Source organism: Pteropus alecto, unplaced genomic scaffold (genome assembly GCF_000325575.1).
Source record: "Pteropus alecto unplaced genomic scaffold, ASM32557v1 scaffold39, whole genome shotgun sequence".
NCBI lineage: Eukaryota > Metazoa > Chordata > Mammalia > Chiroptera > Pteropodidae > Pteropus > Pteropus alecto.
Window position 1 is genome coordinate 3,071,360 of NW_006443568.1, and position 24,382 is coordinate 3,095,741.

Sequence of the window (24,382 nt, forward strand, 5' to 3'; positions counted from 1 at the left end):
TACCCAAAGCAATCTATAGATTCAATGCAATCCCTATCAAAATACCAATGGCATTTTTCAGAGATCTAGAACAAATAATCCTAAAATTTATATGGAGCCATAAAAAACTCCGAATAGCCACAGCAATCTTGAGAATGAACAAAGTTGGAAGTATCACACTACCTGATATCAAACTACATTACAAGGCTACAGTAATCAAAACAACATAGTACTGACATAAAAACAGATACATTGACCAATGGAATAGAATAGAGCCCAGAAATAAATTGATGCCTATATGGTCACTTAATATATGACAAAGGAGATAAGAATATACAATGAGGTAAAGACAGTCTCTTCAATAAATAGTGTCGGGAAAAACTGAACAGATACATGCAAAAAAAAACATAGGCAGTAAACTCTCTGATATTACTAACAGGAATTTATTTTCAGATATATCTCCTCGGGCAAGGGAAACAAAAGAAAAATTAAATGGGACTACATCAAACTAAAAAGTTTTTGTACAGCAAAGGAAACTATCAACAAAACAAAAGACAACTGACTATTTGGGAGAAGATATTTGATAATGATACATCTGATAAGGGGTTAATATCTAAAATTTATAAAAATTTATACAACTCAACAACAAAAAAAACAATCCAATTAAAAAATGGGCAGAAGACCTGAACAGATACTTATCCAAAGAGGAAATACAGATGGCTAACAGACATATAAAAAGATGCTCAAGGTCGCTAACCATCAGAGAAGGCAAATTAAAACCACAGTAAGATGTCACCTCTCACCTGTCAGAATGGCTATCATCAATAAATCAAAAAACAACAAGTGTTCGCCAGGATGCAGAGAAAAGGAAACAAACCCTCATATATTGTTGGTGGGATTGCAAACTGGTACAGCCACTATGGAAAACAGTATGGAGGTTTCTCAAAAAATTTAAAATGGATATACTTTTTTGACCCAGCAACTGCACTTCTGGGGATTTATCCAAAGGAATAAACCAAAACAGTAATTTGTAAAGATCTATGCACTCCAATATTCATGGCAGCACAATTTATAATAGCCAAGATATGGAAGCAACATAAATGCCCATCAACAGATGATAGAATAAAGAAATGATGGTTCATATATACAATGGAATATTACTCAGCCATTAAAAAAATGAAATCCTACCATTTGCAACAACATGGATGGACCTAGAGGTTATTATGCTGAGTGAAATAAGTCAGACAGAGAAAGGTAAATACCATATAATTTCACTTATATGAGGAATCTAAGGAACAAAAAGAACAAACTAATCAAAAACAGACTCAAATATAGTGAACAATATGGTGACAGAGGGGAGGGCAGTTGGGGGGCTGGGAGAATGGGGTGAAATGGTTAAAGAAGTACAAATTAGTAGTTGATAGTTGGTCACAGGGATGGGGAACACGGCAGAGGGTATGCAGTTAGCATTAATATGATGGCTAGGTGGAGGGCCAGGGGAGAGAGGGAGCAGTTGTAGGGATTGTTTTATGAACTATATAGATGTCTAAACAATGTACTGTATACTTGAAACTAACATATAAATAAATTTTTTAAAAAACACTTAATGAAGCTATAATTCCATTTATACAAACTTTTTCAGAAAAATTCTTAACAAAATATTAGCAAATTTAATCCAGCAACAGATAAATACTAATATTCTTCAGCCATTTTCAAGGTTAAATGGGAATTTAAAAACCGTAATAAAGCCTAAGCCTAAGTGACAGAAACCAACAATAGTTAGCCCTAAATGACAAAATATGAGCGCTATTTAACTGGAATCAGAAAGTGTAATCTTACAAGTTTTAACAAAAACAGTAAATTATGTAATGTGAGCAGTCACTGGGAAAAAGAAATGAAATATTTTTAGTTGAAATGGTTTTCTGTCTAAATAACTACAGACTCAAATTTTAAAAGACCACCAGATTTCATAAGAGAATTCAGTAAGATAGCTAGACTGTTCTTGCAATAAGAACCTAGAAATAATATTTTTAAAAATACTCCATTTGCAAAGGTGACAAGATAGTTAAGCACAAATGATACAAGAATGGCACAATATATATTACTTGAAAACAGCTATAAAACTTAAATGAATGGCATAAAACAAAATCTATTGATAAGATGTAGTCTGTTCCCAAATAGAAAAATATAATAAAAATATCGATTCTTCCAAAAGCGATACAAATCTACGTATTTTCTATTAGAATTCCAACAGAGTATTTTTGAAAACTGAATAAAATCATGTTAAAATTTAGGAGGATAACTTAAAGAAGATCTTTAACAAAAAATAAAACTAAGACAGTGGCTTGACATAGAAGATAAATGTCTATACCCCAAAGTCAATAAATATATAATACTGAAATATTTCTAATAATAATACAAGTAAAATCAATGACACTGGTAATAGAAGCAAATATTAATATTTACTATTAACTAACATATAAATACATATAAATATATAGGATAGAATGTAACAGAAATTCCAAAAAGTGATTCTCACATATATAGAACTTAAATATATCTCAGTGCTGCCAATTCAGTTCAGTTATAAAAATATTAATTATGTAGATGAAAAGATGAATTATTTAACATATGGCAAGACAACAGCCGCTCACCTGTAAAAAAGGAGACCCCAATCTTATCCTACATCCAAAAATAAATTTCAATTAAATAAGACTTAAATGCTAAAATATAAAATGAAAAACCTTGAGTAATCCTTTAGAATAGATTATAAAATTTTATTGAAAGGCATTAAAGATTTCAATAAACGGTATCAAGTTCATAGATAAGAAAACTCAATATCATAAACATGCCAATTCTCTCTCTCAATTTATAGATTCAAGACAATTCCAACCAAATTCCCAACAAGATTGTTGTTATCTGATTTTGTTTTGTTAGGGACTTGGCGAGATATTTCTGAAACAAATAGTGGCAAGATTAGGCAAAATATTCCTGAAGAACAATTTTCAGGGAGAGATGAGAACCATTAGATTATCAAGACATTATATAAATAATTAACTAAAACAACATGGTACTGGCACAGGAATAAATAGTCCAATGGAACATTAACTGAGAACGTGAGGGGAAAAAGCCCAAAGACACAGAATAACTTTGTAGATTATAGAATAACTTTGTAGATCACTGGGAAAAGGAAGTTGTGTTTGATAAATGGTGGTGAGACAATTTCTTAGCATTATGGAAAAAAATAAAATCAATTCCTTAATCTAAGCCATAAAAGTTAAATCCTGGATAATTCAAGGGTTACATGTAAAAGGTAAAACCAACGAACATTTTAGGAAATAACATAAGAAGTCTTTCTGACCTTAGCCTAGGAAAGATGTTCCTAAATGTAAAAAATAAATAAAAATAAAAATTAAAAAAAGCAAACCAAGGATGTAGGATAAGACTGAGGTCTACTTTTTTTCAGATGAGTAGCTAATTGTGCTGCCATATGTTAACCAATTCATCTTTTCATTTGATATATTTATCATTCAACTATATTAAAATTAATTTCTGCTTATGCAAAGATTTTATAAAGACAAGTCATGAATTAGAAGTTATTTGCCATATCTAAACTGACAAGTTTATTCTTCATAATATTTAGAGTACCCCTACAATTAAGAAAAGACCAACAACCCAATAGCAAGTGGGCAACAGATATAATTAAACAGTCCTTTTGCAAAAAAGGAATCTGAAAGGGCCAATAAACATGAAAAAAGATTTGAATATATCAATAACGAGGGAAATCCAATTAAAAAAAAATGAATTCCATGTTATACCTTCTATATTGACAAAATTTAGAAGTATGAATATTAACTGTTGGCCAGATGCCTAATGACCAAAATGCTAACCAATGGTAGAAGTGTAAATGAATAAAACTACTTAGGAAAATAAGTTTTGCATTTCTAGTAAAGCTGAGAATGTACACACCCTAGCCCTGAACAACCACCTCCCCATATGTAACCTAGAGTTGGGAAAGGTAAACTATGACTACCTGGTAAGTTTAGAAGCCATCTGTTAGTTTTGTATAACCCAGAAGCAAGGAATGATTTTCACATTTTTAAATGGTTAAAAAAAAACAATCAAAAGAAAAATATTTCCTGATGCACGGAAATGTTATTAAATTAAATTCAAAATTTAGCCTCCATAAAGTTTTATTGGAAACAAAACACATTCATTCCTTTATGTATTGTCTATGGCTGCTTTAATGCCACAAAGGAATAGCTGTGTTGTTGCAACAGAGACAGTATGATATATAAGCCTAAAATACTATCTGGTGAGAGAAAAGTTGCCAATCCCTGCTCTAAAGCAACAGACTTTAAACTTGTTTTTGACAGAGAACCACCTTAAGAAATAGATTTTACACTAAATTCAATACATTGTACTTTCTGGTATATATTAGAAAACATATATAAGAATGTCTGTAGAGGAAAGATGTATAATAGAGAAACTAGAAACCTCAAGAAGTATACAGATAGTAAAGTGAAATTTTAAATTGATATGTTTTTTTAAATAAAACCTAAAACTATAAAACTTCTAGAAGAAAACACAGGGGGAAAGCTTCATGACATTGGATTTGGCAATTTCTTGGATATGACACCAAAAACACAAGCGACAAAAACAAAAATAAATAAATGGGACTACATTGCATCTTTAAAACTTTTGCACATTAAAAAAAAATTATCAAGTAAAAAGGCAACATACAAAATTGGAGAAAATATTTGCAAATTATACATCTGATAAGAGGTTAATATCTAGAATAAAGACCAATCAACAAAATCAACAAAAAAGTAACCCGATTCAAAAATGGGCAAAGAATTTGAACACACACTTCTTCAAAGGAGATATACAAATGGTCAACAAACATTTGAAAAGAAACTCAGTATCACTAATTATTAGAAAAACGCAAATCAAAACTACAATAAGATCACTTCACACCCATTAGAACTAGTGTTAGCAAGGATGTGGAAAAATTGGAGAAACTTGTGTACTGTTGGTATGGTACCAAATAGTGCAGCCACTACTAAAAACACTATGGCAGTTTCTTGAAAAATTTAAAATATAATGGCATGAACCAGCAATCCCATTTCTGGGTATATATTCAAGACAAATGAAAGCATAATCTTGAAGGGATATTTGCACGCCCATGTTCACTGCAGCATTATAAACAATAACTAAGATGTGGGAGCAACTCAAATGCTCATCAAGGGATGAATAAACAAAAATGTAGTATATCCATAAAATGGAGTATTACTCAGCCACAGAAAGGAAGAAAATTTTAACACATATTATAACATGGATGAACCTCGAAGGGCAAAGGCAATTTTTATTCAATTGGCATAGGAATTTCAGTTTTGCAAGATGAAAATGTTCTAGAGACCTACTGCACGGCAATGTGAATGTACTTAACACGTACGGAACTGTATACTAAAAACTGGTTAAGATGGTAAATTTTACATTATGTGTTTACCACAATTTAAAATAAAAATTGTAATATATTTATCCAACGAATTACCATACATCAGTGATGAATAAGAGCAATGCTTATGTATTTCTGATAGTCGACTGTATTGATGCATGATATAGTCAACTATTAGAAATACGAGAATAAAGGAAGTGGTAACACGTACAATATAATTCAAAAAAATACAGTTCATTAAACAAGCAAACTAAACAATGTATTAATAATGTAAATGTGGTAGAAACTATAAAGAAAAATAAAGAAATAAGCAAAATTCAGGATAATGGCTATTTGAAGAGGAGAACAAAATTGGTCTGAAGAATTTGTATCAAAGGTGTGATAACATACATTTTTTTAAAGCTGGGTGGTGAAGCCAAGGTTTGCTGGTGGTGGTGTTTTAAATATCTCACATGTTATATTTTGTGTTTAATACTCTATAAAAATAGTTTTCTAAATATTCCAAGGAACTCTAGAATAGCATACAATCAAAGTGTAAGGAAAACTTTTTCAACCAAGACTGAAAACGCTTATGTTAAAAAAATCAAATTTTTGTTAAAAATATTTGTTTAGGAAAAAACAAACAAATGAAATCAAAACCCCTTACTACATTATCAAAAGAACTTTAAGCTATGTATTCTAAAAGTTAAATTTTCTAAATGACCAACTGATTATCTATCTTTTTAAATGAATCTTCTTTCGGAATTATCCTTTATCATGCTTACTGTTACTCACCTTAACAACTATTATTACAATATAAAACAAGCCTACAACTTGGCATAAAAATACTTTAAGAAATGGGGAAAGGCTATTCATTTATTTAATAAATAGTTATGATTAGATAATACAGGTGCCAATACAACTGTTCGACTTATTAAAAGCTGCTTAAATTCAAATTCAATAAGAGTTAAGAAAATGCAAATTAAAGTTAACATTGTGATATTTCACATCTATCAGACTGCCAAACATGAAGAAGAGATATAAGTGTATATTATACATATGTAAGTGTATATATTTCTTCTTCATGTTTGGCAGTCTGATAGATGTGACAGGGGGAGGTGTTCTTAAGCATGCCTGGTGGGAATGTAAGGCATTAAAGCCTTTTTGAAAAGCAGGCCAGCAATACTTATTAAAATTACACAAACCCTTTACCCCATAATTTCCACTGTCTATAATCTATCAACAGATACAAAACCACTAACATACAGACATACATTAAGGGATTTTTTAATGCATCATTATTTATCATGGCCAAAAAAACTAAAACAACATGAATGCCTAAAAACAAGAAAAAAAAAGACTTACTGTACATCTCAATCATGGAATCTTATACTGTAATCGTTGGACTTATCCCAGTTGAGTGAGAGAAGTAGAGAACTGTATGTATGTGATAATCCCATTTGTTAAATGAAAAATAAAAACTTTCAAAATCCTTATATATGTGTATCTGTATACACGTGTGTATATGATGATTTTGTGAGCATGGAGAAAAACATGGAAGGCTACCTACAAAAATAGGTAGGTTGACATGGGTTATGAGGGAGGAGAGGGCCGATGATATGGAAAGGAGAGGCTAAGCCAAAAGAAAAATCAAAAAGTTACTCTTAAAAAATAATACATGATCAGATTCATGCAGCTCTGTTTATATATAGGAAGTAGTTAATGTTGTGAAGATACAAATACAGACCAACAGAACGATTTTTTTTCTTAAAGCCATCTTCTGGTTTAGAATAAAATATCCTATGACAGGATTATATGCTGTGACAAGAGATTTTATTTTTCAAATATGGCTGCAACTGCATCTCCGATCTATATGCTTTCCTTACAATATGACCTTGACCCTTCTTCTACGAAGAACTGAGTTCTAGCTCCTCTTCTGAAATCTGGGCAGGTTTGGGATTTGCTTGTAGCAAAAAGAATGTGGTGGAAGTGATGCTGTGTGACTTTTGAAGCTAGGTTAGAAAAAATGCAGCTTCTGCCTTATTTGAATTACTTTTTTGCTTGGAGTCCTGAGTCACTATTGAAAGGAAAAAAAAAAAAGTCCAACTACTCTGAGTCCATCATGTTCTGAAAAAGGCAAGGCAATAAGGAAACCTTGTATAGGTGCTCAAGTCGTCAGTCTCAGTCTTTTAGTCACCTAGCCCAAACTAGACCTGAGAGAATAATTTCTGGATTATTCCAACACCAAGCCACTGAGCTTTTCTTATCTTCCCTGCCAAGACTCAAGACATTGTGGAGCAAAAATAAGGAATCTCCAGTATACCCTTTCTGAAAATGAGCCACAGAATCCAAGAACATGACAAAATTGTTGTTTTGCACAACTAAGTTTGAAGTGGTTTATTAAGCAGAACACATCAGTAAGCATAATGCAAATTAAAACTGTTTTATCTCAAACAATTTAGACAGCAGAAAACTGTTAACTGACTTAAAAAGTGACGACAGTGATGACAAAGTCAAATTTCTAAAATATGCATTTTATGTACTTAAAAATCCTTTCACAAAATCACTAGGAGAAAAGCAGTATTTTCCAAGTTAATATTATTTAAAATAAAGGTTTTTATTATGTATGTAACTAAATTAATAAATGAACAATAGATATCTGAATTTCATCCCTATGTCTAAGAGGACATGTATTCTAGATGGTAAAATTTTTACTTTTTAAATCTTTTCATTCAGAAAATGCATGAGAGCCTTGTATTTGGCATCACCTTATATTCAAACATTCACAATATACTTTCACACTTTACCAGTCTCTTATACTACTGTTCAACCTAAACTAAAATATACATTCAACAACTTATATCTTCCTTTAAGTTGTCAAAGTTTCCCTGCAACCACTCAATTTTAAAGATAATAATCTTAAAATATAGCTGTAAATTGTTTGCAAAAATATATACCTTCTAGCAATATAAAGAAAAAGCAAAAACCGATCCATTTTATTCATTAAAATTATGTAATTTAATTCAAAAAGATTGTTTTTTCTTTAATAAACTAAAACATTCTTGAGAATGGTAAGGTGTTTTTAGTTAAGGTCATCTCAATTTTGTGCCGATGTTAATATCCTAAAGACTAGGTTTTGGTTTTCAACGTTTTCATGAAGATATTCCTTCCCGATGTTGGAAGGACCCAAATAACACTCAGCAACAGACCACGTAAACAGAAATTTTTAAGTAGTTCTGGAGTCAAAACAAAACAAAAAAACCTGCTAAACTTAGTTCTTTTAAAAACTGGACTGCATTGACATGACAGATATAATTACAAATTGATGCTGATATTCCATAAGCCGCCACAAAAACTTGGTTAATACTCACTAAATAGTTCTGAGTTACTTTACAAATTATTCCTTTATTTCTAGCAAAATATTATTATTCTTAAAAACCTGTAATTCCAGTGAACTAGGGGGCAGTTCAAAAACAGGTAACCTAAGATTTAAAAGGAGGAGCTTTAGAGTTAGGTAAACCTATATTAAAATCCTGATTACACTATTTAAAAGCTAAATGCCTTCTCTAAGCTTTACTATTTTCCTCCTTTCTAGTAAAATAGACACAATGGTAGTATCTTTGTGTAGAGGGTTGCTAAGGAAGAGATTTCATATTTAGTAACAATTCTCCTGAACCTTGCTTTTATTGGTGGCAACAACGTGCTCAATTTAAAGGACTATAATTTCCAGTTTTCTTTCAAGTTAGAGTAGCTTCATAAAATGTAAACTGAAGTATACAGGTTGAGTTTCTAGGAAAGTTCTTGAAGAAGCTGATGCTGTAGAGAAGTGTGTCTTTTTGTCCTCCTCCCTAACCCACAGCAGCCATCTTAGAACACAAGGGGATAAAAGCCATGTGCTAAAGATGTGATACAAAAAGCCAGAAGGCCCCTGGATTCCTGAAAACCAGCCATCTTATCATCCTGGCTTCTTTATTATCAAAAATACATTTCTATTGTGTTTCTATTACACACAGTTGAACCTAGTCTACTACTTAATACAATTTATTATTAGGAATTTTAAAAGACATGTAAAGTTTGCCACAAATAAACTGGTACACTGCAAGTAATCAAAATAATATAATTTTTTGAATCCAAGTAACTGTATTTCAGCAAATCATCAATGTTCTTATTTTTCCCTTGAAGTTGTTAAGTTTGTCATCTTCAATGAATTTATTCTATCAGTAAGAAAATTAACCATTGGTGAATAACCAGGTGGTTATTTTAGAGCCATTTATTAGTCCTTGATTTAAAGAAGCAACTACTGAATACATTTTTTAAAAACTTTCTCTATTCTATCTGAACATCTTTCAAACTTCACATAAACTGGCAGTGGTTAAGAAAATATAAATGAGGATAATCCACAGTATCAGTCACTTCCTCTATCACTATATCCTAAAAAATTCAGAGAACAAATTCTCCGCACAAATGATGAACTAGAAGTTGGACAACCTTACTTTCTCTTCTGACTTGCATGAAATGCTGAAGTCTTTTTTCTTTTAAAACCCTTTCACTAAAAACACTGTAGCTTTGGAAAGTCAACTCAGCTTTTTCATGTTTAAACCAAACTTCCCAAATTCCTCATTGATGGAGATAAATTTATGTGTGCCAACAATCAGCAGATACTATATTTTGCTGAGTTTCAGAAGGGCTGTACTCTAGGAGGGCTGAATTTGATCTACAAAACAAGTGTTTGAAGCTTCATGTCCTGATGGTCTTGGGCAATCAATACATGGTAGGTCTAGTATTATACTAGACATTTTGAGACATTATTTGTCAAAGGAACAGTGAATCTGCTTTTTTTCTGGATACAGACCTCAAGTCAAAATGGTAGGCCTTGGATGACCATCTCTGGAATCGGACGCTTCCTGAATACCATCTATGGAGCAGTCTGCCTTTACATCTACTGTCTGGGTATCTATGTTCCTGAATCCCTTCATGGAGAGAGGCCAGTATCTCCTTTCAAGCTAGTCAATTCACTGCCTCCAGAGCCCAGAAAGGAGTAGATTATAGGGTAATCTTTACCACACCATTTGGATTCAACATTCAGTATAAAATCTCCTGCTTATAAACCTCCAGCCTATCAGTGTTTGCAGGGATGTTTTACCAGGCACCAAATGACCCAAGTGCAGCAGCTTGGTTAGATTCCTGCTACCACTTTAAGATAGTTGTTGCTGCAACATCTTTTAACAAACAAAGCATCAGATTAAAACCTTCTTTAGAAAGCTATTTGATTACTTTCTACTTAATTAATTACCAGTATACAGACTTAAGAAAAGGCGTGTCTAGAAGCAGGTAATCAAAAATTATCCAGTGAAAGTGAGTAGCAGTGGCTGAGGGATATCTCCTAACAGCCATGTTTTACTTTATGACACTATCTTCTGTGACCATTGATGATTGGTTCGAAGATAAACATAAGATCCAAGCTGGAACAATCATAATCTTTTTCCTAAGAACTTTAAATTTAAAATGGATATACAGAAAAAATAAAAGTCACTGGAACATAACTGCTTTTGGGTAGCACTGGATATTGCAGGTCCATGATCTCCCTTCACTGAGTTTCCTGGAGGAAATGTGCTCTTTACCTCATCCCTAAATTCTGAGAAATACTCCAATATACTTCTAAAGGTTCTTCTGGATAAGCTAGCTGGAGTCTAACTTTGTTGCCTGCCTGCAAGAAAAAAGAAAACTAAATCCACTAAAGATCAAGAGAATTAGTTACTTCTCAATATGTAGCCTGAAAAACTGTCTTCACTCAAAAATATTAACTAATGCCCAAAAGAAAGATGGTACTCACCTAACCTATTGGTGGAAGTAAACAAACAAAAGAAATGCACATTTCCCTTGATTTAGGAATTATAGATGACAAAATTTACCCTTCATAAACAAGCACACAAACATCCTTTGATGATTCGCCAATTCTATCCCTAGAATTTAACCTACAGAAACACTTAAACAAGTAGACAAAGATGTATAAGGAATACATACTCAATATTGCTTTCAACAGTGAGAAATTTTAAATATTATACACATGTATGAAAGAGGAACATAGTTATAGTACAGCCATACAATAAAATACTCAGTAGCCAGCCATTAGAAAGGATGAAATAGATCTAAATACACTGACACAGAAAGATATCTAGGCAGTATAAATGAAAAAACCAAGAACAGTATTCATATAACCCCTCATATAACATACATAAACCCCTCCTACCACATATAAATACATACATACATTCATAGAAAAAAAGTCTGGAAAGATATATATTAAACTTTTAAAACTGGTTATCTTTGGAGAACGGTAAAACAACGCCTTTATTTTCAGCTTTATTCATTTTTTTATTGTAAAATTGAATGTATTACTTTTATAATCATTAAGAAACAGTTTAAGAAAATCATATATCATGGAAAAATATAAAGAGAAAATTAAGAGGCCCTACAGACAAAGTAGAAACCTTTATTAAGTGGTAAGTATATACTTCTATATACTTTACACATACACAAAATGTGGCTATATTTCAAAGCTAATAATTGTGATAATAAAATAATTACTTAAAAAAGAGTAAAACTTATAATTCAGACTAACTTGCTGAAAATATTAAGAGGGTATGATGAGATCTCAACTAAATCATACTGGATCATCGCATTAATTAATCCTGTTATAAATAAATACTCTATTTGGACTTATAGTTATTATCTATCTAAAGACATGACCGGTTTTTTTTATAAAATAGTACTTACAGTTCTCTACAATTTCATCAAAAACTGCACCAGTTTTCTCCTCAAACTGAAAAAGGAAAAAAAGGGAAAAAAAACATTAGAATCATATTCTTCCAGTGTACTTTCTGATATCCCTCCTGACTCCCCCAAGAGCTATAATTTTCAACCCAAAATATACAAATACAGAACATAAACAAAAACACTGCCAAATAGAGTAAGAAAAAATTTAGAATGAGCGAAATAAGTTCTCAGGCCAAAACTCATAAACCAGAGAGGAAGAGATAATACACGCCCTCACTATAAAAGAAAAATTTTTTTTTTTGGTGGATACAAGTTTTCATTTGAGGGGGTAAGTACCTAGGAGTGGAACTGCTAGGCCATATGGTAGTTGTACATTTAACTTCTTTAAAAAACTGCCAACTGTTTTCCATAACGGTTGTACCATTATACACTTCCAACAATGTATCTCCATCATTTGTCAATCTTTTTAACCTCAGCCATTCTAATAGGTATGAAGTATCTCACTGTGGAGACTAATGATGTTGAGTATCTTTTCATGTGCCATTTGTAAATCTTTTTTGAAAAGTGTTTATATCATTTCACATTTTTTATGGGGCTGTTTCTTTTCTTTTAATTGAATTTAAGAGTAAAATCCTTTGTTAGAGAATGTATTGTATTTTTCTCTCAGTCTCTGGCTTGCCTTTTCATTTCTTACTTTTTGTCTTTCAAAGAACATAAGTTTCTAGGCTCTTTTTTTTCACTTAATCTTAGCCCAAAAGCCAAAAAGCCAAAAAGCGATAGTTTTTAGTTTTAAATGTTTGGTTTAATTTATTACTTTTTAATTTTGTTTTGTTTTTTTGTGTGCCTGATCACAAATTTTCTTCTAGACGTCTTACAATTTTAGATGTTCATGTAAGATTATGATTTGTTTCATCCTAATTTTTACATATGGTATAGAAAAAGGTAGAGGTTCAATTTTGTCCCCCATAAAGTTCCCTTATTTTTTTAAACTTTATTTTATTATTAGTTTCAAGTATATAGTACATTGGTTAGATATTTGTACAGTTTATAAAATGATCTCCCTAATTGCTCTTTCTCTCCTCTGGCTCTCCACCTAGCCATTACATTAATGCTAACTGCATTCCCTATGCTCTGCTCCCCATCTCCATATGACCATCTATCAACTACTAATTTGTACTTCTTAACGCTTTACCCCTTTCTCCCAGCCCCCCAACCTCCCTCCCCGCTCGCTGTCATCAGATTGTTCTATTTGTGAGTCTGAAAAACACTTATTTTTTAAAAATCACTTTTATGTCACAGGAGGATCATATAAATTTATAATAAAAAATACAGCCAATAAGTGTTCTGAATAAACATTTATTGAGAACTTGCTAACATTTATTGAGAATTATGCAAAACTTTGAATCAAAATTGAACAGAACATCAGCATCAACAGGTTTTGCTATTAGGTTAAAGCCAGAAATAAGCTGATCTTTAAATGAAAGGGAGCCATGTTACATGGATGGTTGCTATTTTAATATGCTAGGGCCTAAGACAGAAGTAAAGCCAAATGTGAGATAATTTCAGATCTTTAAAAGACACAGAGGGGGAAAAATGTAAATCAGAGGCAATTCCACCTGGGGGCTAAAGACACTAGCATGCTCCATTTCTGGTCTTTAAAGGTCTCCTCACTTCGGCAAGTGTGAGCATTCCAATTTCCTGTTTCCCTGCCACTACTCATCAATTTGGCAAGAATACAAGAAAGGCTACTTCTTGATAAACGTTGCCTACTATATAACCCACAGTGTCTCTTCATTCAAGGGAGAAATGTTTAAAAGAATAAGAACAATCTAGCTACCTACACATCTGCAGAGGAAACACAACTACTACAGTAATCAATAATATGACAGTCGTAAATGCAAACAACCAAGGATCCCAGGCTCCTGAAAGAAATTACTGTGAAAGAGAAGTTCAAGGTAAACAAAGAGAACAACTACTCCAGAAAAAAAATCAATTAATGTACAGAAAAGAAACTTCTAAAAAGTATTTCAAGTGGTTTCTGAGATGACTGAGAGGCTACAGATGCAAATAAACAAACATAGATGGCCTTGAAAAAGAGACATGAGAGGATATTTGAAAACAAATGACAGAAAAAATTAAAATTTTATTGGACAGGCTACTGACAAAGTTCTCAGTTTCAAAAAAATAAAACAAAAAAAATCAAAGATCTGGAAAAGATATTTTATATAACAACATGAAAGACAACCAGTAGGTCTAATAGCAATCTCAGAGGAATTTCTAAAGGAGAAAACAATGAAAAGATGAAGTAATACAAGAAAATTTCTCTGAACTAAAAATATGAACATTCGAGATCGAATAAGCCCACCAAATACCAAAGTTAATGGAAAAAAGATACATCCTGATGAGATTTCAGAATTCCAAAAGAAAACATGAAGAATAAAGAAAACTATAGTGCAAGTGATTCATAAAATGCATTTAATGTAACTGAATTCAACTATATAAACAATGAAAAGGAAAGGAAGGCAGAGAAACAGTAAAGCCACTCTACCTACCACTCCATTCATGAGTTATATTCCAGAATGAAAGGGAAATAGGAGAGGACTCTGCAAGGCAAATCATGAAAGCACTTGTCTGCACTGAGAGGGATCCAAGTGTTTAAACATAATGCATTTTTGTACAATATTTCCCCTAGAACTTTATGTAATGCTCAACCAAAGAAACTACAATCATACTCAATGTTATAAGAAAAAAATGATATTGATGATATTACTAGAGTGGTATGTCTATAGTTTATGGATGACTTAAAGGGATTTTCTAAGGTAATTTGTACTATGTACTATTTCATCTTGTGAGTTGATTATAAAACCTAACTGCTGACTAATACTATGTTCTATAAGAAACAAGAACCAGACTGACATCGCACTTCTCTGCAAGCTGGAAGACAAAACATCAATGACTTCCACATTATAAAAGGAAAGAAGATTTGGAATTGAGACCAAATTTTATTATGAAAACTATTTAACAAAATGAAAATAAAATACATTAATTAAACTTATACTGAATACAAGAAATAGTAGCAATTGATTATGACTCAGACGAAACAAAGAAACTAGATGGGAAGAACATCAGGAGCTGACACTTCAGTAGACACTTTCAAGTGGCAAAAATTCCAGGATTAAATTTTCTTCTCTATGGTTTAAAACCAAACCCTGTTTTCCTACCTCTCAGCCTCCCTCTCAAGTAGAAAAAACACAAGGACTAAAACACTGCCTTCAGATGCCAAACCATTTATATGTTTGTTTACAAATAAACACAATATCATCCAGCAAGTCCCTTTTATTGACACTGCATAAACATTTCAAAACCACACAGACAAAATAGATTAGTAGCTGGACTGCTGGAGGGGTGGGGAAAAAAGAGAGAATAGAGTACTAATTGGTACAGGATTTCTTTTTCGGGTGATGAAAATGATCTAAAACTGTAGTTACACAACTGTGAAAATACTAAAAATTATTGAATTGTACACTTTAAATGGGTGAATTGCATGACATATGAATTATATCTTTATAAAGCTGTTTAAAAACACACAGAAAAAATACACTCGACCCTTGAATAACAGAGATTTGAACTACACAGGTCCTCTTATGTATGGACTTTTTTCAATAGATACTGTGAATGTGTTTTCCTTATGATTTTATTAGTAACATTTTCTTTTCTCTAGCTTACTTTATTCTAAGAATACAGTATATAATACATATAACACACAAATATGTATTGGTTAACTTTCTGTTATCGATAAGGCTTCTGGTGAATATTAAGTAGGCTATTAGTAGTTAAGATTTGGGGAAGTCAAAAGTTATACACAGAATTCCAATTGCATGGGGGAGGGAGTCGGCATCCCGAACCCCACATTAAGAGTCAACTGTAAACTAGCTCAAATATGACAGGGAATTTATTGGCTTATGAAAGTAAAAAGTCTGAAGATTAGGTAAGCTTCAGACACACTTTTATCATTGTTTTAGCTCCCTTTTTTTATACATCTCTCAACTCTTGCCACCTCTAAGTTTCAGCTTCATCCGTGCACCACATCATCCACAAAAGGAGAGACTACAGATGCCCCACAACTCCTAGCAATGTTTCTGAGTATTTAATGGACTGGACAATCTCATAACCAGTCAACAACTGGCCTAGGTTTTATTTCCTGAACCAATTACTCCATCAGGAAGGAGGCATTACCTTGTTTGGCTTAGACAATTCATGACGTCTACTCAGTCCACTTAGACCATCTGTATGCTACACAGTGGGGAAAAAGGAGTACCAGTCGTTGGGGAATCAACCAGCGTTCATTCCAGTGAACTAATGAACTCATTTTTCCCTGACTGGTGACATGTTTAAGTGGCAAATAGCAAAAAATAAGCTGAGGAGTTTCTTGGGTTTCTTTTTCCGAAGGCCACCCCATTCATCTAAAGACGCATTTGGCTAAATGCACAGCATACAGTCTTATAGACCAAGGGTCCCCAAACCCTAGGCCACTGACCAATGCTGGTCTGTGGACTGTTAGGAACCGGGCCGCACAGCAGTAGGTGAGCAGCAGGCAAACGAGCGAGGCTTCATCTGTATTTGCAGCCGCTCCCAAGCACTAGCAAAACCACCTCAGCTCCCTTCAGATCAGGCATTAGATTCTCATAGGAGCACAAACGCTACTGTGAACTACGCATGCGAGGGATCTAGTTTGCACGCTCTTTTTGAGAATCTAATGTCTGATGATCTCAGATGTAGCTGAGGCAGTGATGCTAGCATTGGGGAGTGGCTGCAAATACAGATTAACATTAGCAGAGAGGGTTGACTGCACAGAGACCATAATAAATCAACTGCTTGCAGACACAAATCAAAACCCTATCAGTGAATGGCAAGTGAGAAGCTGTATCTAGTGGCAGGCTTTATACTGGCAAGTGAGTTGATGTACTTCAATTGTAGAGCTGCATCTGGTGGCAGGCTTTAAGTCAGAATCCGACACTTATTTTAGTCAGCACGTGGCTCACCCATTATTTTATTTACCATTTCTGTCCACACCTCTTTCCCATACTGCACATTTGTCTCAGTCACAGTTTTGGTGAGCCCACAAGCTAACCCTGGCCAAATGAGTATAAACAAGCATCACTGGAGAGCTTCTTTGAAAAGAGAGACAGACCCAGTGATGAGACAGCAGAAGACTCTAAGACTACCAACAAAAAGAAAGCTGCATTTAAAAGGAAATAGCAAGAGTCCTATTTAAATTACGGGTTCACTGCAACCGTGATTCACACTCTCCAAGCCTGCTTTGTATAATATGTGGCAACCAATGAAGCCATGAAACTTTCAAAACTGCTTCACCATATGGAGACAAAGTACCCTGAATTAAAAGACAAGCCTTTGGAGTTTTTCCACAGAAATAAAACGTGAACATGAACAGAAGCAATTATTGAAGACCACCACTTTACGAATGTATATGCTCTGAAAGCATCACTCTTAGCAGCTAACCACAATGCTAAAGCTAAGAAGCCCTTTACTATTGGTGAAGAGTTGATCCAGCCTGCTGCTACAGATATTTGTCATGAACTTTTAGGAAAAGCTGGAGTTGAAAAGGAGGCAAGTGTTCCTCTTCCGGCTAGCACCATAACTAGATGAACTGATGAAATAGCAGAGGATATTGAGGCACAACTGTTAAGAGAGAATTAATGAGTCACTGTGGTATGCAATCTAGGTTGACAAGTCTACCAATGTTCACAATGAGACAACAATACTAGTTTTTGTGCAATCTATTTTTCAGAGTCTCTGAGTATGAGAGCCACTCCAAAGATTTTTTAGAAAAACAGGCACCATGGCAGCAAATTTCAGTGACACAGAACAGGTCACAAAATTTGCTTATTTGTGTAACATATTCAACTTGCTTAACCACCTCAAATCTGTCACTTCAGGAAAAAACAACAACCGTGTTTCAAGTCAGCAGAAAAAGTGGCTACATTCAAAGCCAAATTGGAATTATGAGGGCAACAAGTGAACACTGGGATTTTTGATGTTTCAAACATTAGCAGAGATTTTGAAAGAGACTGAACCAGGGCCTTCTTTCTCCCAGCTGATGATTTATTTCAGCTTTCAAGTTTAAGTATTACTTTCCAACCACAAAAGACCCCAAACTGGAAAGGAATGGATTCACGACCCATTTATGAATAAGCCAGGTGAATCGACTTTGTCTGTGCTAGAAGAGGATCAACTGCTTGACATCACCAATGACGGTGGCCTTAAAAGTATGTCTGAGACAACTTCAAATCTCCATACATTCTGGATTAAAGTCAAGGTGGAATCCTGAGATTGCCACAAAAACACTCAAAAGCCTGCTTCCATTTCCAAACTCCAATTTTTGTGAAGTAGGGTTTTCTGTAGTGACAGCAACCAAAATGAGATTACGGAATAGATTGGTTATAGGCAACACACTTTGGGTGTCACTGTCTCCAACTCCCTCAGACGGGACCATCTAGTTGCAAGAAAGCAAGCTAAGGGCTCCCACTGATTCTGCATTATGGTGTTATATAATTACTTCATTATATACTACAATGTAATAATAATAAAGTGCACAATAAGTATAATGTGCTTGAATCATCCCAAAAACATTCCCCCCGTCCCAGGTCTGTGGAAAAACTGTCTTCCACAAAACTGGTCCCTGGTGCCAAAAAGGTTGAGGACCACTGTTATAGACAGGCTACCTGAATGCAAGGAAGCTCTCATGTCAAGACAAAACAGATCAGAGTTAATTTAGCTTTTGCAGTATGGAAAAGCACCTAAGCGAGTAAGATAGCACAGTAGCCTCAAGTAAGAAAGAAAGCTAGAATGCCCCAAAAAATGAACCTGGAGTGGTCCAAATAATGTCCTGGCATTGCTCCACCCATCCTCTTTTCAGTGGGGAAGTGGGAGAGACAGAGAAGCCTAGGATCCTCCATTGAAAGGCCACGGAAATGTAGGCTACCATTAAAAAATCCATAATTATAATTCTAAAAATGAGAGCAAACAGATTACTATGGAGAGTCTATCTTTCCTAACTATAAGTCTCTCTGTTTTCATCTTCCTCCTATGATATATACCAATGTCATGTCACTAGAATGTAAGCTAATTAAGAGTATTTTTTTGATACAACCAAAATACCTAGAATGGTGTCTGGCATATTGTACACACTCAATAATTACTTACTGATGAATGAGAGATTAATGTCCCAGGCACTGGATATTAGAAACTATAAAAACATACATACAGTACTCTCCATTCTCCCTCTGCTACCCCATAACCTCCACTCTGTTCTGCAAGCGGCCTCAGCTGTCCACATACAACCTTCCTGCAGGCACCTTTAGAGGTGAATCAGCTCATGGCAAAACTTGTCTGCCTGACTCTCTAGTATAGATAATTTAATCACTTTAGCTCTCTGGACAAAACCATAGGTAGATGAATAGATGGACAGAGAGAGAGATAAGCAGGCAGACAGTATTTTTATTCAAAAGCTATTCCTGAATAGTCTTCAGATTACTCTGTAAGGTCTCCCAGATCCCTTCAAATACTACTGTAGGACAAGGTTCCATAATGGATACGCAAGGTGCACAGCACCATCAGAGACTAGGAATCGATAAGGCTCATTCTTGTCGGGACATTATATAATTAGTCCCTGTCCAATGAGTTATGGTACCAGATATGGAACATCTCACTTAAAGTCAACTTAAACAAAAAAAAAAATTTTGCTTTCCTGTTTCTGTAGACTAGTGCGTGAGATTAAATGTAGACACCATTTGACCCAGATCTTTGAGTGAATCAGTGTCTTAAAGATAAGTCTACGGCCATGCTACCCTGAACGAGCCCGATCTCGTCTGATTTTGGAAGCTAAGCAGGGTCAGGCCTGGTTAGTACTTGAATGGGAGACCACCTAGAAAGACCAGGTGAAGGTGTAAAAAATAAATAAAAATTAAAAAATTAGGGATTGTAAACTGACAAAGTCCTTGCAATCTGTGAGGTCAACCAAGGGTTGCCTCACCTAAAAAAAAAAAAAAAAAAAAAAAAAAAAGTAAGAATTTCTCTATCTTTAATACTTCTCAAATTTTTTTCACTCTGACACAGGTTACTGAGAGTGAGTGACAGCTGGGCTGCCTACTCCTCCCTGGCTGAAAACAAGGAAAAACTTGGCATGAGGGTGGGGTGGGGCTTTGGATGACTGACAGCCCCCAGGAAGGAGGTCCTGTGTGCTAGAGCCTGGGTTTCTGGGGTGAGGGGTAACTTTGGAGACATATCTTGCCTGATGGCAGCTAAACCCTGTGAAATACTTGCCAAGTCCCAGTCTGAGACATAATGCCTTCATCTTCAGAGTCTGGACTCTAAGCATGAACAATGTGTGCTGGTCAGGACCTCGTAGATATTCTCTGCATTGTTTACATATAAACAAGAGTGCTTTGCGTCTTCAGTTCATTCCCAAAAGGTGTGAGTGAACACATGGAGTAGAGAGAAAGACATTCTCTCTATATCACATTTAACATTTGCAGTTTATAAGCCACAAAGACAGTTTACACATAAATGTCTTGTCAGTCAAATCACAATTCAGTTTTTGTATGAAGATGAAGTGAGAAAAAAAAAAAGCAAAAACAAACATTTCTTCTACTTCTCATTGGCTATAGCATCTAACAGTTTTTATTATACTATTGCCATCAAACACACAGAGGGCCCTGCATGTGGCTTCCTAAAGAGACTAACTGCTAAGTTTGGAAGCAAAGTCAATTAGTTTTAGGTTCTATTTCTACAGTCTTACCACTTATGTTCCCCAACTACCCACTACCAGTTTTTTACTGCTAAAATATTGTGTGGATTCTATCCAATAATGTGCTGGTAAATATTTAATAACTCTGAAAAAAATGCAGGCACCTAAGTTTATTATAATTCATTCTCACAGAATGCTTTCATTGATGTCTTGGGAGACTTCTGTATCCACAGCCAACCAATAACTGCAATGGATGAATGAATGTAGTATTTACCACATGAATGTTGGCTGATGTATTCTTTTACTTCGGTGAGAAAGATGAAAGTAAAATAACCAAGGTGAATGTCCAAATTCCAATTATCCATTCTTTTGCTGAATCATATAACACTTTGCCAGTATTGGAGAAAGTTTCCTTAATTTGTGCAATTCACAATTGTATGAAGATGTTATATTTTAAGTTTAATCTGTATTATAAATACTTCCTCCATAATCACTTTAAGTCTAGACAACCAAAAAAGAAAAAATAAGCCGCCAAGCTGATGCAAAGACATGCCTGCCTGGCCCCTAGGATATATAATTTTATGTACTTTATGTAATTTTAGCTTTAGTTGATTTCCATGGTGCAAGTACTCCCACTGTGGCTGATTTTAAACTACCAGTCTGATGTCACTGAAAGTAGAGTTGGGAAGAGAGTCAGAGTAGCTCACCATTAATGTACAGCTGACTCTTGAACACAGGTTTGAACTGCATATGTCAACTTATATGCCGATTTTTTCAATAAGTACTGTAACTACATTTTCTCTTCCTAATGATTTTAATAGCATTTTTCTTTAGCTTTATTGTTAAGAATATAGTATATAATTCACATAACACACAAAATATGTGTTAATCAACTATTTGTTATTGGTAAGGATTCCAGTCAACAGTAGGCTATCAGCAGTTGTTTTGGGGGAGTCAAAAGGTATATGTAGATTTTTGAGTGTGCGGGGGTCGGTGGCCCTAACCACGGTGTTATTCAAGGGTCGACTGTACTTCTATGAAGTTAAGGCAGTAAAAAACTAAAAGACATTACTGAAATAAGATTAACTAGAATTGTTACGTGGGCATCTACCGATAATTTTAAAAGTACTTTTTAAAGCATTCATTCAAATGTGTTAAACATTTTTAATACAATGAAGCCTCTCGAGTGCAATTTCCTATGCTATGAGATAACTTCATTTTTATGCAAATCTCTATGTATCTGAACTTCTTAATAAAGTAGAGCAACCTTTCCACCAGAACCACCATTTTCCAGTAATTTACCAAAATGACCAACACAAAGAGGAAGAGGAGAGCACCTGCTATATGTTCTCTTAGTCTTTTAGAAAATATGGAATTGTTCCTTTGGCCACATACACACAAATCTATAAGGTAGGTGATATTGTAAACATCAAGGGAATCGGCACTATTCAAAAGGAATGCCCCACAAATGTTACATGGCAAAACTGGAAGAATCTATGATGTTACCCAGCATGAGGTTGGCACTATTATAAACCAAGGACAAGATTCTTGCCAAGAGAATTAACGTACCTACTGAGCATATTAAGCACTCTCCGAACCAAGCTTCCTGAAACATGTGAAGGAAAATGACCAAAGAAGAAAGCCAAAGAGAAAGATACCTGGGTTCAACTGACGTGTCAGCCTATTCCACCCAGAGAAGCGCCCTTTATGAAAACCACTGGAAAGGAACCTTAGCTGTGGGAACTCATTTCCTATGCATTCATGGCATGACATGTGTGAAAAAATAAGACCTCTAAGTGGAGTGTGGTGTCCCTTCTTCCAAAGAAATATTTAAAGAAAACTTTGTGTCCAAATAAATAAATAAGGTAGAGCATCAATTAAGGGACAGTGTCTTTGACTCTCTTTAATTTTTTGTTTAATTCAAACCTGCTAGAGAATACTCCTCTTAACATTGTACAAGGAAGTAACACGAACAGTGCTCACGATTAAATGATGGGCAGAGATTCCACAATACCTGCTTGGCCTGGCCTATAATCTCACCAACTAGGTGACAACAAATTTACAAGTAACACTTAACTTTGTAATAATGTGCTTTTTACTACATGTGTTTAGGTACTTTTTAGCAAATATATTAGCTTTGAAATCAAATGTCTTACTACTCACCCCTCAAGTTTCATGAAAGATTTAATAGAACTTAAAAACCAAACTGATTTTCTTTTTTAAAAAATTGGTAACTTTTAATTTTTTTTATTTTTCAATTACAATTGACTTTCAATATTATATCAGTTTCAGGTGTACAGTATAGTGGTTAGACATTTATATAACTTACAAGGTGATCCCCCATAAGTCTAGAATCATACAGTTATTACAATATTACTGACTATATTCCCCATGCTGTACTTTACATCCCTGTGACTATTCTGAAACTGCCAATTAATACTTCTAAATCCCTTCGCCTTTATCACACAGTCCAAGTCCTCTCCCAACTGGCAAGCAACCACTTGTTTCTACTGTATTTCTTTGTTGTCTTTCTCTGATTTATTTCACTTAGCGTAATACCCTCTAGGTCCATCCATGTCATCACAAATGGCAAGGTTTCATTCTATTTTGTGGCTCAGTAATATTCCATTGTATACATGCACCACTTCCTCTTTATCTATTTGTCTATCTATGGATGCTTAGGTTGCTTCCATAACTTGGCTATTGTAAATAATGCTGCACTGAACATAGGAATGCATATATCTTTCTAATTCATGTTTTGGATTTCTTCAGATAAATACCCAGAAGTGGGACTGATGGGTCATATGGTAGTTCTATTTTTAACTTTTTTTGAGGAACCTCCCGACTGTTTTCCATAGTGGCTGCACCAATTTGTAATCCCACCAACAGTGTATGAGATTTCTCTTTTGCCCCCATCCTCACCAACACTTGCTGTTTGTTGATTTACTGATGATAGCCATTCTGACAGGTGTGAGATGATATATCATTGTGGTTTCAATTTGTATTTCTCTGATGATTACTGATGTTAAGCATCATTTCATGTCTACTGCCCATCTGCATGTCTCCTTTGGAGAAATGCCTATTCAGATCCTCTGCTCATTTTTAAATCAGACTTTTTTTGGTATTCAGTTGCATGAGTTCTTTATATATTTTGGATATTAACTCCTTATCAATGTATCATTGGTGAATATCTTCTCCCATTCAGTAGGTTGTCTTTTTGTTTTCTTGGTTTCCTAGGCTGTGCAAAAACTTTTTAGTTTGATGTAGTCCCATTTGTTTATTCGTTCGTTTCTCTTGCCCAAGGAGACATATCTAATATATATATAATTTCTAGGAGTGATATCAGAGTCTACTGCCTATGATTTATTCTAGGAGTTTTATGGTTTCAGATCTTACATTTAAGTCTTTAATACATTTTGAGT

At 34.2% G+C, this 24,382-nt stretch overlaps 1 protein-coding gene and 1 pseudogene across 1 annotated transcript in view; one reads left to right on the forward strand and one right to left on the reverse strand.

Moving 5' to 3' along the window:
* ZMYM4 (zinc finger MYM-type containing 4) overlaps positions 1-24,382 on the reverse strand; it is a 143,183-nt gene that overhangs the window by 79,862 nt on the left and 38,939 nt on the right. The window contains exon 2 of the mRNA XM_006924252.3: positions 12,194-12,239. Coding sequence (XP_006924314.2) covers positions 12,194-12,239 — 46 coding nt within the window. The remainder of the gene's footprint in view (positions 1-12,193; positions 12,240-24,382) is intronic.
* Positions 20,045-20,166, forward strand: LOC112473038 (annotated as a pseudogene).